Consider the following 15,177-nt stretch of genomic DNA (forward strand, 5'->3'; position numbering starts at 1 on the left):
ATGGGGCTCTGCCTCAGTGTGGAGTCTGCTTCAGATTCTCTCTGCTTCCTCCTCTGCCCCTGTGTGTACGCTCGCTCTCTAAATGAATAAACATATTTTAAAAATTTTAAAAAGATATTTGGGACATATTATACTAATAAAATCATTTGTTGTTTTTCTGAAACTCAAATTTAACTGCGTGTCCTGTATTTTTAATTGTTAAGCATGGGAACCCTGATGGCTCTCCAAAGAGAGACCAGAGAGCTGTTACCAAAGAAGCATGGGGCTGGTCAGGTGCGGAGAGCGGACCACCTGCCAGCCCCGGTCACAAAGCAGCGCTGGCTGTAGAGCCTGGACCTCTGAGGGCCCCGCCCTGCTGCTGGGGAACACCTGGGTCCTTGGCTGGGAAGGCAAACAAGCCAACCTCCCATGAAGTACCCACAGTGGCACCTGTGGAGGAAGGCGGTGCCCCAGACTTGGTGCCACTCCAGCCAAAGACAGCGCTGGGAAGCATTGTGTGGGGAGGGCCTGGGGGAACAGGGTTTCCCAGCTCGGGGCCAGGCGAGTCTGCAGGCTGGGGTCCAGTTCTCGGTGGCTGCCACACTAACTCCCACGACTACTACTTTTATTACTAGGGATAGTTGTCACCACACAATGATTATTTGTTGTGGTTATCAAACAATGGCTACACTGTATCAAACACCACATGCCAAGCACTAGGCCAAGTACTTTGTACGTCTTTTTTCAATTAATTCTCAGAATGACTGAGAAGCATTATCATCTCATCTTAAGGGTAAGCACATTGAGACTCAGGTGAAGTCAGGTGCCCCAGACACTTCCCCACTAGGTGACGAAGGTGAAACTCCAGCCTCATCCCCTCGCTGCCAGCAGTCACAAGAATACCCTTCTAGGAGTCCAGAGCTTTCCTATTTTCCGTCTCATCTGAAGCTGTGGGGCAGGCAGAGCAGTGGTTATTATTGAGCTCCTTTTGCCAGCTCTTGGGTCACACTAATTCGAGCTGACTTAAGCTAAAAGAGGAAGTCCATTAGTTCTTGTAATAAAAGTCCAGTGATTTCAAGTACGGCTGTTCCTGGGGTTCACCTAGATCTGGTGCTTTCCCCAGCTCCGGGCTGACTCAGGTGACTCCATGTTGATGTCCCTCGCAAACAGGTTCCCTCCACGTGCTGCTCTTCCCCGCACAGTTCAGGCTCCGTTCCCTCAGCTCAGCAACTACACATGGTGGGAAGAAACCTTCTTCTTCACAGTGTTCCAGCAAAAGCCCCAAGAATGGAGGTCACTGAATCAGCCCGGGACACACATTCATCCTGAGCTGTGAGAGGTTCTGTTCAGAGACACTGTGAAGCAGGAGTGGGAAGGGGCACTTGTTACATGCCTTACCCCTGCCGGACCTCACCAGTTCTTCAAATAACCCTGATTAGGTACTACTGTGGCTCCCATCTTTCACAAGAGGAAATGAGGCTCAGAGAGGGGAAGCTACTTCCCTAAGATCACACAGTCGGGAGGTGGTGAAGCCAAGAATCAAACAGGTCTCCTGGACACTGGCACAAAGGTCACCCCAAAGAGGTTTCCACTTTGCATAGTACATTCTGCCTTCCAGGTTTCCAGCTCTCACTTCTTCAAGGCAGGACCCAGGCTCGATCCCTGCCAGGGACAGCCCATGATCCACCACATGAGAAAACACAGTATTTTTCTTGGTGCGGGTTCTTTCAGGGCCAGTGTATGTGGACAGAACGTGGGGAAACCCTAGATGATAGGAACAGCACGGCACTGGCCCGGGCAGCCTGTGAGGGCCAGTTTCCGAGAGGCTGTGCGCACAGTGGTGCCACTTCGGAGGGCCAGCACAAGCTGACTGTCCTGGCCAGGATAGGTGTCCTGTGCTCGCCTTGCGTCCATCCCATGGTGAGGAGCACAGGCGCCGCGGGCACCAGGCAAGCCCCTAACCCGCCCACACCTTAATGCCTTTGTGTGTAAGATGGGAATAATCCCCGGGGCCGCTGAGGCATCCCAGAGAGAAAGAAGCCTTTGCTGCAGCAGGAACGCCTGACACATGAATTCCAACAAAGGACCCCACAGACACAGTGGTGCCCCCTTCTCTTGTTTTAACAGAAACCGGGCCTGCACATGGCATCAGGGCGCCCAGCCTAGGCAAAAAGTCCTGCCTGGTCCACGTCAGGATTTCCATGCTGGAGGGGAGTCTGGCCCTTGGGCACGGTCCGGAGACCTTTCTGGCTGTCCCAGCTGGACAGCGCCACCGGCGTCTGGTGGACAGAGGCCAGGGATGCCACTGAATGCCCCGCGACCATCCTGCCCAAGAGAACCCCAGCTAGACGTGTCCTGCTGCCCGCGCTCCCAGCCTTGCTTGCTGCTGGGAGGATGCCTGGTGGCCAAGAACCCACCAGAGCAAACGAGGAGACAGCCATGGGGGCCCCTCGGGAGGCCTTTGCCTCCAGGGTGAAGCGACGGTGTCCCTTCTGCCATCGTCCCTCCCCCTGGACCGCGGTGTGATGTCTGCGGCTGCAAGAGTCACCCTGCCCGGGGGAAGGAGCCGGCACGTGGAGGAAAGGTCAAAATCACAGGAAGTGCTGGTCCTGGTCCTGACTCCTCCAGCCACTGAGTTACTGCCCAAAGCTGGCGCCACAGGACTTCCTGCTCTTGAGAAAGCTCAGATGCTATTTTCTTGAGTCACTCAAATTACCTTTTTCTGTTCGTCTTAACAGAGAAGCTACTGGCAAAAACACCTGAGAGTCCCCAACACCCGCTGAGTTTTCGAATGAGACAAAGTAAAAGCTCGAATCCTCATCATGGCCGGCAGGCTGGTCCATGATCTGACCCCCAGCTCCCCTCTAACCTGATTTCCTACTTCCATGCCGCTGACCTTGGATGTGACCCAGGGCCTGGTCTGCGTCGGTCCCTCGCTGCCAGGCATGGCTCTGATCTGTGGGTCTGGGGGCTGCCCTCCACCCTGATGCCTCTTCCTCGCTGGTTTCTCTGGTGATTCTCCCCCCTCCTTTCTGGCCTGTGTCCCAAGGCCTGGAGCACAGCACATGGAAGGCACCCAAATATTCACTGAGCAAAGGAAAGAAAACAGCCTTCTTTCATTTCACGGTATTTATCAATCTTCAGATCGGATCATTCAGAAAATCATCTGAAAATCCTGCTCTAATAAATAATACGCCTCTAATTTACATCCCCCCCCTTTTGATTATACAAACGAAACAAGTCTTTTTGAAATGAACTGTGCCCAATCCCAGGCAGAAGTTTTGAACAAATCCATTCTGGAGAGCTGTTGTGACCCCGGAACCCCAGCCCCGGGCCTCTTCTCAACCAGGCTGGGGGACTGGGGGGCTGTCAGTAGTCCACGCTGCGCATGGTAGCCACTGTGGCGGCCAGGCGACGGGGCAGGCCTTTGCTGACCTGCCTGTAATCCTCCGGTTTGATCTTCAGGAGGGTCACGATATTCTGAAGGGTACGGGACGGCTGCAGGCCAAGGGCATCCATCACGTTGATCAGGTAGTCTGTACGGATGGGGAGCAGACACACACAGCTCAACAGACTGAGCACCAAGTGGGACGGAGACAGACATCCACCCTGAACCCCCCAAAATGCCAGGTGTCCACTCTGCCCCGAGCAGCCAGGCCTTTTTACTCTGAGCGGTTTTCCAAGAGGATTAAACCTACTGTCAGCTTAGGAGCACCTGGGGGACCCAACTAGTTGAGCATCTGATGCCGGATTTCAGCTCAGGTCCTGGGATCGAGCCCCGCGTCAGGCTCCACACTCGACACACAGTGTGCCTGAGATTCTCTCTCTCCCTCTCCCTCTGCCCCTCTTCCCTGCTCCCCTGCACTTTCTCTCTCAAATAAATAAATTAATAAACAAAATCTTAAAAAAAAAAAAAAAAAAAAAGAAGAAGAAGAACGGAAAAGAAACCCTGTCAGTTTGGCCCAAATCTGGGAGTTCTAATTGCATATAGGACTGGCCCTCCCCCACCACGCACTGCACACTCAGCTCTGCAGCCGGACGAGCCCACCCCCTACAGTGCTACACTGGGACTCCTGAGCTATTGACCACACTCCCCAGGGGACCCCACTGACCACATGGAGACCCCAAGGAGTCCGGGGACACACGGGTTTATACGCGCAGCGACTAAGACTTCCCAGCACAAGCTCCCCGTGTAGACAAGGACGGTGTCCGGGTTGGGGGCCTGGTGCGCTGCACGTTCCCACACTTCCCGTTTCACCCCTTGGGGCCCGAGCTAGAGACCGATTCCCGAGCCCGCCCCAGACCACATCGGTGAGAAACTCCGAGAGAGGGCCCAGGATCCTTCTAAGAGAAGCCCCACGACTCTAACCACCAGGCAAGCTTGTGCGACACTGGCAGAGTGCGGCAGGTGAGAACTGGTTTCCAAGGTTGGGGTGAGCTCGGTGAACCCCTCTCTCTGAGGCCCTGCATCCATCCGTCGATGCTGCACTGTCAAGAGGATGAAATGGGCCAAAGGCCACAGGAGCACCCGATGTGTCACAGGTAACAAATGAGTGCTGCCCTGACTTCCTCCCCGCAGGGCACATCTGAGCCAGACCTGAGGGGAGTGCTCTGTGGTGTCCTCTGGCTCCGCCTTCATCCCGTCCTCAAGGGCAGCGAACAGCACCCCCCCACCAAAGCCCCTGCTGCCCTTCTGTCCATGGCCGGCTCCAGCCACAGCCCACCGGAGGTGCCTGCTCTGCCCTGGCGGGCTGGCTGGCTCACGTCCAACTCAGGCTGAGCGGTGTCCCAGCACCTGTCACCCGCATGAGTTTATCTGTAAAACTGAGCTCCGCTCATCCGGGAGCCCGTCCTGGCCACGCTCCCCGCTGCGGAAGCTCAGTAAGCCCAGGGAGTGGCTAAGGCTCCAGGCTCTGTGGCTCACACGGAATGGAATGGCTGCTTGGTCAGTGCCGAGCGGGACCAGAGGTTCAGAGGGAGCTGAACACAGAGGGAGAAAGAACAGGGACCCCGGAACCTGCCGGCAATGCCAGCATCTCGCTCGTCCCGACTGGTTCCGTCCTCAGTGCGCCTGCCTGTACCAACAGGCGCCGCCTCCGGGCGCCAGGATTGCCTCATCCTTCCTCCCTAAACACAGCCCAGAGCCACAGTGAAGAGCTGGCTGCTCTCTGCGACTGCGCAGGGCTGACTGTGAAGTCAGGACACTGGACTCCAGGCCTGGCTCCGTCCCTAGTGGCCCGTCTCAGGACCCGGAGGAAAGCACCTCACTTCTAGTTCTTCTGTAGCAAAATAGCCTGGTTTGGCCCCATGGATGTCCAGGTCACAGCTCTGTCTGGGTCCCCAGGGAGCTGATCTCTAAGGCTCCTACGACCCTCTCCCCACCACCCCAAGAGCTGCTTCAGGTAAAGAGGAGACGGGTCCACGGAAGGATACCAAGACCCTGGGGAGACTCCCCTGCCTCCTGCCCACAGCATCCACAACCTCAGGGCCCCGCCTGCGGGGGGGCGGGCGCCAGCAGGAGCAGGTGGGCATGTGGCCCTCTGACCAGGGAGGCACACAGGCATCGTATGTGGCCTTGTTATTCAGCTGTCCTATGCCTCCGTGTCCTCACCAGCACTGGGGGCGGGGGGGACCTCCATTGTGCACCGACCTCACAGGGGGGCCCTGAAGGTGGCCTTCAATGTGGGTACAAGGGTTTGGCTCAGTGCCTGGCATGCCTGGGACACAGTGGCAGCCTAATCAGCACTGGTTCGGGGAATTATACAGAAGCAGCAGCAGGCCAGGCAGCAAAGGCAAGTCTGTGTCACTCACTTCAACCCACCTCATGGAAGCCCCCCTCAAGGGCAGCCTACCAGCATCCCCCAGGACGTTTTTCAAAATACAGATGTCCAGCCTTCAACCCAGACTTCCAGGTCAGAATCTCTGGGGACGAGGCCCAGAGAGTCTGCATTTCTAACAAGCTCCGCAGCCAAGCCCAGAGCTGGAGGGTGGGGGCACCGACCGATGCGATGGGCCACAGCCACCCCTCCGGCCGCCTGCCCCGGGGGCACCCACCGATGTCAGTGGCCAGCTGCTTGGTGGAGTGCGGGGTCAGCTCGGGGATCTGCAGGATCACGTCGCAGTAGGTCTGCATCGTGGCTCTGGCGATGGAGCCCAGCCAGTTGTCGGCCATGTTGTCCAGCTCGGGCGGTTCGTCCCCTGGGAAGGGAGGAAGGGCATCAGAAACGACCGTGGTCGGGAGGACCCCATCGGCGGCAGGTCTCGCCTCCAGGCGGCCAGGCCCATGGCGGGGGCCAAATACCCGCACACACCAGGGAGCTGCAGTCTCCGTGGGCAACACGGGGACAGAGAACAATTGGTGGTAAGGACGGAGTACGAAGATGATTCCGGAGAGGGCGCAGTCAGGTGAGGGAGAGAGATCTCCGCGTGCCTGAAGGCGAGGGGCTCTGTGCAGCCACGCAGGCCGGGAGGGGGGGCAGGAGGGGGACCCCGGGAGAGGACACGCAGCCCATATGAGCTGAGAAGGTGGGCGAGCCAGCACGGCCCACAGGAGACAGACCCATGGCAACGACTGACGCACAGGCACCGCGGCAGGAGGAGACCCGGACCAGGGCCCCCACCATGGATGAGCTGCGTGCTCCCCAGCCTCTGAGAGCCCAACTCTGCGGGACTGTGGTGAGAGTCACGTGACGCCTTGGTCTGGGCCTCAAGCATGGAGTGTGTGACACACTCCCAGTGCCGCACACGTGGTGACTCTCCGTGTCACATCACCTGTGGGGAAGGGGGAGGAGTCTGTATACAGAGCAGGAGCGGGCAGGGTTGGGGGAACAGGCCTGGGTCGATGAGGGCGCCCTTAGAATCGTAGGAACCCCATCTCAGGGCAAACAGACAATGACTGTAGGTCAATAGCAAGGTCGCGAGAGCCAGTCAGGCTGGGGCAGGGAGATGGGGAGAGGGAGCCGCCGTCCTGGCCCGACAGCCCTTGCACCCTGAGGCCTGATAGTAAACAACAAAAAAAAGCAGGCGGACAAGTAGAGAAAACAAATACATGTAGAAGAAGATAAGCAAAATGCTGCTATATCACCACCAATAACAACAGTAGTAATACAGAACACAAAGCTACAAGTCAAATACCATCCGCACGTGGGAAAATGGAAACCCCACGGTGTTCACCGATGGGATGTCATGGTTTTTCTTTCTAAAATTGTGACCTTGTTTTACATGTAGCATCTGTACAACAAACACAAACCAGAAAGTTAAAAACTAAAAATAGGATGAACATAACTGAGCACAAGGCTAAGAACACGAGGTCTAGGGCCTCCACCCTGGAAATGGACCGCTGGCCCGGTGGTCGTGTGGCCGGCAACGCAGCCAGGCAGGGTGGCTGGTCTGGGGCATAACCCTCCCTCCCTGAGACCCTGGCCCAGGAAAGGATAAGCCTACCAGGCCTGGGGTGGCTCTGTGGGGTGGGGAACGGGGCGCCCATGCGGGACCGAGAGAGTGGCAGGTACTTGCTTGCTTGCTAACTGGACGAGTCCCGTCTAAGGCCCTGCCAGGTCCACACTGCCCCCGGCCCCGAAGGCAAACTCTGGCCGGGGGACAGACAAGGCCCCATCACGCAGCCATGTCGGGGCTGTAGCCAGGGCGTCGCCAAAGACCAACAGGAGCCCGGAAGTGAGAGCTCATCCCCGGGCTTCCTGAGCACGAGGGACAGTTTCCCAGACACACGGGAGGAGAAAGGGCAGTCGGGCAGATAGCGCACACACACGGGTTTACAGAAGCGCGCGGGACAAACAGGGCACGTGGGAAATGGTCCTGCTGCTGACATGCGTGTGCACACAGAGCTGCAGAGAGAGGCGCCCCGGGCAATCACTCCTCGGATGCTAGTGGGACTCTCGGGGCAGGAGACTTTTACTCAGGAAAAAAAAAATCCTCTGAGTGGCTGGGGTGTGAGCACGTCGGGGCGGGAGATGGGGCTGTGCACTGTGGGATTGAGAAGGGTCTCCAATGCGGGCCAGGGAGGAGCAAGATCTCATCCCGTAGGTTCTAGGGGATCTGTGGGTTTTCAAGCAGGCAGGAATAATTAGAGGGCAAGGACAAGAAGCAAGATATGGGAGCAAGATACACAAAATGCAGGTGAGAAAAGAAATCTCAAAACGAGGGGCTGTTCGGATTGCTAAGGAAATGTTGAAAAAGAAAAAACTGGGGCGTCAGGCTGCCTGATTTCAAGCTTTACTACAAAGCTGCGATCACCAAGACAGCGTGGTACTGGCACAAAAACAGACACATAGACCAGTGGGACAGAGAAGAGAGCCCAGCTATGGACCCACAACTCTGTGGTCAAATAATCTTCGACAAAGCAAGAAAAAATATCCAGTGGAAAAAAGACAGTCTCTTCAATAAATGGTGCTGGGAAAATTGGACAGCTATGCATAGAAGAATGAAACTAGACCATTCTCTTACACCGTACACAAAGATAAACTCAAAATGGATAAAAGACCTCAAAGGGAGGCAGGAATCCGTCAAAATCCTAGAGGAGAACATAGGCAGTAACCTCTTCGACATCGGCCACAGCAACTTCTCTCAAGGCAGGTCTCCAGGGGCGCCTGAGTGGCTCACTGGGTTAAAGCCTCTGCCTTCGGCTCAGGTCGTGATCCCAGGGTCCTGGGATTGAGCCCTGCGCAGGGCTCTCTGCTTGGCAGGGAACTTGGTTCCCTTCCTCTTTCTCTGCCTGTCTCTCTGCCTACTTGTGATCTCTCTCTCTCTGTCAAATAAATAAAAAAATAAAAGAGATGTCTCCAAAGGCAAAGGAAACAAAAGCGAAAATGAACTTTTGGGACTTCATCAAGATCAAAAGCTTCTGCCACAGCAAAGAAACAGCCAATAAAACAAAGAGGCAACCCACAGAATGGGAGAAGATAGTCCCAAATGACACTACAGACAAAGGGCTGATCTCCAAAATCCATAAAGAACTCCTCAAACTCAACATCCAAAAAACAGATAATCACGTTAAAAAATGTGCAGAAGAACATGAACAGACATGTCTTCCAAAGAAGACATACAAATGGCTAACAGACACATGAAAAAATGTTCATCGTCACTAGCCATCAGGGAGATTCAAATCCAAACCACCTTACGCCGGTTAGAAAAGCCAAAATTAACAAGACAGTAAACAACACGTGTTGGAGAGGATGTGGAGAAAGAGGAACCCTCATACACTGTTGGTGGGAATGCAAGCTGGTACAGACACTCTGGAAAACAGTGTGGAGATTCCTTAAGAAACTAAAAACAGAGCTACCCTATGACCCTGCAATTGCACTGCTGGGTATTTACCCCATACAGAGGTAGTGAAAACAAGGGCCATCCGTACCCCAGTGTTCACAGCAGCAACGGCCACCGTCGCCAAACTGTGGGAAGAGCCAAGATGCCCTTCAACAGACGAATGGATAAAGAAGATACGGTCCATACATACAATGGAGTATTATGCCTCCATCAGAAAGGATGAACACCCAACTTTTGTATCAACATGGATGGGACTGGGAGAGATTATGCTGAGTGAACTAAGTGAAGAAGAGAAAGTCAGTTATCATATGGTTTCACTTACTCGTGAAACATAAGGAATAACATGGAGGACATTGAGTGAAGGACAGCCGAGTGGGCTGGGGGCAATCGGATGGGGAGAAGAACCATGAGAAGCTGTGGACTCTGAGAAACAATTTGAGGGTTTTGGAGGGGAGGTGGGAAGGGGGTTAGGAGGGCCTGGTGGTGGGTATTAAGGAGGGCACGTACTGCATGGAGCGCTGGGTGTGGTGCATAAACAATGAATCTTGGAACCCTGAAAAAAAAAAAAAATTAAAAAAACAAAAACAAAAAAGGAGGAGGGTGTTAAAAAGCCAGCTAGATGAAGCACCAGGCTCGGCTTCTGTGTCTGATTGTGGGAATGTGTAGTCCCGACCTTCCTGGGCCTCCCCATAGGGCCACTCTGTGTCAGGGCCTACCAGCTGTCCCCTCAGCCCGTAACCCCAGCCACACAGAAGGAAGCCTCCAGGGGGCCCAGCACCACACCTAGGCAGCACCTTTGCCCTGCATCCGGCAGGTGCGAGCCACCTCTGGGGGACCCCACCCCACGGCAGCCCATCCTCAGCACCCCCACCGAGAGCGCGGACGTGGTGGGCACAGGGACTGCAGTTTCCCTGCAAATGCCCCTGCTTTAGCACATGCTGTGTGTGACCTCTGGACACATCACTTCAAAGTTCCCAACATTCCATCTCCTTGCGGGAAAAAGACTTGTAAGGATTTTTAAAACTACCTTCTAACTACACTGATTATGAAAAGCCATTTATTCTAAGCCTCAAAGCTCCTACTGGCGGCTTACCATCTAGTTCTTAAAATGTGCAAATGTTAACATGCTAGAAATCCCCTGGGTAATTCTTCCCAGTTTTCTCTCTGAAATTTTGCACAATATGATGTTGAGAGGGAAAGGCTTAAAAAAAAAAAAAAAGGAAATACCTGGAAAGACCTGTTGCTGTTTTCCATCCCTGCTACAAGTTTACTTTATGGCTGGAGTTTCTTCCCTCCTGACAATGCCCCAAACAAATGCCCAGCAATTAGTAACAGTTTGGTAAGTGAATGAATGACTGAAAACAATTGCAGTTTAACTAAATGTGTATGTTATTTCCTTGCAGTGGGACAATAAGGCCTTCCGCTCACCCAGGTGTGCTGTAACAGACATAGACACAGCACCACTATTTTCTTGCCCAAGAATTTGAACTTGAACATAATCGGCATCAATAAGAGATACATGTTGGTGGGGCACCTGGGTGGCTCAGTTGGTTGGGTGTCCGATCTTGGATACATGATGGTGTATTTGTGCATGGAATAATAGGATGCGTGGGATTTGACTTAAATATTCTTGAAAAAAATATGAGAGGAACATAAGAAACAAGAAGCCAGGGGCGCCTGGGTGGCTCAGTGCGTTGAAGCCGCTGCCTTTGGCTCAGGTCATGATCCCAGAGTCCTAGGATCGAGCCCTAGGATCTCTGCTTGGCAGGGAGCCTGCTTCCTCCTCTCTCTCTGCCTACTTGTGATCTCTATCTGTCAAATAAATAAATAAAATCTTTAAAAAAAAAGAAGAAACAAGAAGCTGTTCTGGAAGCCAGACGAGCAGAACCTGGGACTCCAGTGTAACTGGTCTCACACCCGGCATGTTTGGGTCTGTGTGTAGGCATGTGCATGCACGTGTATCAAACTCCAAAAATCCAAACTGCATAATTTAAACGGCTCTCCTCCGTGCTTGCCAACATTCAGCGCAAACATACATATGTGTATATATATAAATCTGTATATATTTTCTACATAGTCAGTCTGATAGGTTACAAAATGGCATACATTCAGGGAGCCTGGGTGTTTCAGTCGGTTAAGTGTCGGACTCGTGATCTCAGTTCGAGTCTTGATCTCGGGGTTGTAAATTCAATCCCTGCACTGGGCTCCACATGGCGTGGAGCCTACTTTAAAAAAAATAAAGGCCTACATTACTTTCCTCACAGCCATTTGAGGATTACTAAAGTTACACATTTCTTCCTGTTTTGAGGTTATTTGAATGCCTTCATGTTACTTACTTATTTTTCCGTGGGGTGTCATCTTTTTCTTACTGATCCGTGGGCACTTTTATACAACAAGGATATGAACTGCCACTACCAGCCATGTCGCTGTTTTGCTTTAGTCTCTCACATTCAACTTTCAACTTCCTTTAGCTTCTAGCTCTCCTTTCAAAGAGTCTTCCCTTCCCTACCCCTGAGTTGCGATTCACTCGTACTGTAGCTAACTGTGAAATTTGTATACAATTATCCTTTCTTTCCAAAAATGATGAGTTCCCTTAATGTGTATGACCCTATGAAACTCACAGAGATTTTATTTGTAACATCTTCACAAATGATTTACAGAAATTTGACAAAGCCTATTCTCTGTGGGATTAAAAAGCCCAATGTACTGATGTGATCAAGTGTATTGATTATACTGAGTAATTCCTCTTTTAGCCTCATTAATTTTCCTTTCAAAGCCTGAAAGAGAGGTGCACGACATTCTCAATACTCACGTGGTTTTGTCTCTCAAAATCATAAAATTTTAGGATTATGACACCAAATAGTTTAATGGGATAGGAATAACCAAGTTGGCATAAAATGTATCAATAAGTCACTTTCCTTTTGTGTAATTTCCATCTTTAGTTTTAACTTTCTGTATTTCAATTTAATTCATTTCAAATTTTTATAGTTAATATAACTTGCTAATAATAAAAATTTTTGTCATATGGACAACATAATCAATAAAATGTAATGTATACCAAAATATAAAATTGATTTTTATTTTACATTCAAAAACAAAAGCAGCAAATCAGCTTTAATTACAACTTGGATTTCAAACGCTTATCAAATGTAATAAAATATGTTTGGCTGATCTAACCAAAAAAGAAAAAAAAGTTTCTCCTATTTTGGGTAGCTTCTCATTCACAGCGCTCACTGCTGTGCCACCTGACATGTCAGTGTACCTGACTGTCACAGGCTCACTGTGGGATCTGCCTTTTATCAATGTAATGACTCACTTTGGTCCCATCTGTTATCTTTTGCTCTGATTCAACATCACCTTCTTGATTTCTTTTTATTTGCATTTATATGGTATGCCTTTTAGCATCTGTTTAAACTTTTCAGTGTGATTTTATTCTCAGGGTTGTACCTTCTTGTAAGCTGCTGAAATCTCTTCTATACCATCTGATTTTTCTGTTTGCTCAGCCTTATGGAGGCCTATAAAATCCCTTATTAGGAATAAGAGGATTTTTGATCAGAAAGTATATGGTCTCTGTTCAAACGTGTCAGGGCCCAGATAATGGGAAAAGGAATAGTTTTAATTACTGTATCTTCTTGTCAGTTTAGAGATCCAGGAGCCTCGGGAGAGCTAGGAACAAGCTCCAACCAGAGGCGTCTGGACAGAAAACATCACTTCTACAGTGAAGAGTTTGTTTTTGTCCTAATGAGGAAAACTCTTCTTGCGGGGGCCATTTTACTCGGCACATGGTCCAAAGAAGGGGCTTGCACTGGCCAGGTGGGACCCTTGCCTGGAGCGCTAGCTATAGATGTACCTCCCGTGGGTACATCTAATTTACCCTGGGACCTCCTGCCCCTGCCTCCCCACCCGAGGGGCACTGCGGGAATTCCTCCCTAATCCACTCTGTGCTGCAGAAGTTCCCCAGGGGGATAACACGTGGGCCCCAGGGGGATAACACGTGGGCCCCAGGTTTGCATGGGGCTACAGTGAGCCTCTCCTGGCCTCCAGGCAGGCCCTGCTCACCTTGCTCAGGAGGAAAGGGCAGCTTCCCAGCGTGCAGAGCCAGCTCCAAGGCAGAGTCCTCCTGAGTCACAAAAGGCTCAAGATTCAGGGGGAGGGACATGATGTACTGCCCAATCTGAAACAGAAGAAAGCACTTTCAGCCCCACATTGCCACATACGGTCATTATTTCTGCAGCATGTTCGTGTGAAGGCAAACCGGGGGCAGACAAAAGCATGAAGCCTGGGGCAACCCCAACTCTGATCTTTCCAGCCTGTGCTAATACTGCCATGACAGGACCCTACAAAAATCAACGGCAATTTGCATGGACGTCACAGATTCACCCTCACACTCATGGCCCCACTATTCTTGGAATGCACTCAGTGCAATCTCTACCTGAAATGAGGTAATGGACACTGACAAGCAACTGTGCAAATAAACATAAATGATGACTATTCATGGGTGCAAAACCAGGAAAGTGCTAACACCCAGAGGTGCCCGGCCAAGCAAGAATCTGAATCCTGTCCTCTGAACTTGGCTGTGCGTCTCCCCTTTAGAAGGGATCTAAGAGAAGGAAGGAATTTTGTTGGGAAGAAATGCCATTTATAATTATAAATTAATTTGGAGGGAACACTACTGATTTCATAATACAGAGTCTAGAAATAAACATGGACAACGCCTTCTTGGCTGGTGGGGAACTGCAGAAGACAGGCGTACAAGACATTTGGGATAAGCCCACAAATACCACAATGTTTGTCACATCTGTCGGATGCACATGACTGTCACCACGGGTATACTTCAGACGCTAATTTCTATTCAAACTCCTGTTTTGTGTTTTAAGGTAAGTATATGTTTTTTGTTTCAAAATAAGGTTGATTTTCAGGTTACAACAACATACTGCTTTTGTTTTTTGTTTTTTGTTTTTTTAAAAAGTCTTTGAGCCTGGGTGGCTCAGTGGGTTAAAGCTTCTGCCTTCGGCTCGGGTCATGATCTCAGGGTCCTGGGATTGAGCCCCGCATCGGGCTCTCTGCTCTGCGGAGAGCCTGCTTCCTCCTTTCTCTCTCTGCCTGCCTCTCTGCCTACTTGGGATCTCTCTCTGTCAAATAAATAAATAAAATCTTAAAATTAAAAAAAATTTAAAAAAAAAAAGGTCTTTGAGCCTCTTGCTTTTTGTTTTATTTTGTTGTTGTTGTTGCTGCTGCTTTTTTTTGGTTCTATATTTGTTCCATACCTTTAAACTTAGAGTTGATACTGATTCTGTCAACTAAAAGCCTTAGGATTATCCAAGTAAGATCTTCCTGTCCTGGCCTCACACACACCCAGACTCCCCAAATCTCCCAGCCCAGAGGGAGATTCCAAACATTTCCAAACACTGAACGTGGGCTGACTCTAGTTAAGTCCCAACATCCTCTAGTCCATCATGCTAACGCAACAGGGTTAGTCTGCTCTTCCTTTAAGGAGGCACACGGATGGTAACATAAATCCAATCAGCATTTTTTCTTTGCATTTCCTTAGTATGATCCCCTACTCAAAACTAGGCATCTGGGCCACTTTCCTCACTAGTCACAGCTGTCACTGTACACGGCACCTCGAACACGGCAACAAATGCATCATTTCCCCACAAGGCCGGAGGAAGAGACAGATGCTGGTTTCTGCGCTTGGATCCCTCCATTCTAATTCCTCGTGGCAGGCGTTCCTGAACACCTACTATGTGCAAGGACCCCAGGCATACTCCTGTGTTTGGTACGGCTTTCCTCTGGGGCCATACCTTCTGGCTAAACCCACACACCCAGCTTTACCTGCAGTGAGATGTCAGGATCGTTATACCTTACATCTATGTTGTTTTTCATTTTTCAGAGTCTTATCTCCCATGGGGCCCC

At 51.1% G+C, this 15,177-nt stretch overlaps 1 protein-coding gene across 2 annotated transcripts in view; it reads right to left on the reverse strand.

Moving 5' to 3' along the window:
* Positions 1–2,857: 2,857 nt before the first annotated feature.
* Positions 2,858–15,177, reverse strand: part of COG7 (component of oligomeric golgi complex 7) — an 82,870-nt gene continuing 70,550 nt past the window's right edge. The window contains exons 15-18 of one of the 2 annotated variants that reach the window (XM_013048893.2): positions 13,321–13,435; positions 6,034–6,177; positions 3,415–3,515; positions 2,858–3,066 (exon numbers count right to left, since the gene is read on the reverse strand). In XM_013048893.2, the coding sequence (XP_012904347.1) occupies positions 3,064–3,066; positions 3,415–3,515; positions 6,034–6,177; positions 13,321–13,435 (363 nt within the window). In that variant the 3' untranslated portion in view covers positions 2,858–3,063. Of the gene's footprint in view, positions 3,067–3,093; positions 3,516–6,033; positions 6,178–13,320; positions 13,436–15,177 lie in introns of those variants that run through there. The other variant, XM_004778324.3, reaches the window with a different exon arrangement.

This window comes from Mustela putorius, unplaced genomic scaffold (genome assembly GCF_011764305.1).
Source record: "Mustela putorius furo isolate JIRA1106 unplaced genomic scaffold, ASM1176430v1.1 tig00004041_pilon_pilon_pilon, whole genome shotgun sequence".
NCBI classification, from domain to species: Eukaryota; Metazoa; Chordata; class Mammalia; order Carnivora; family Mustelidae; genus Mustela; species Mustela putorius.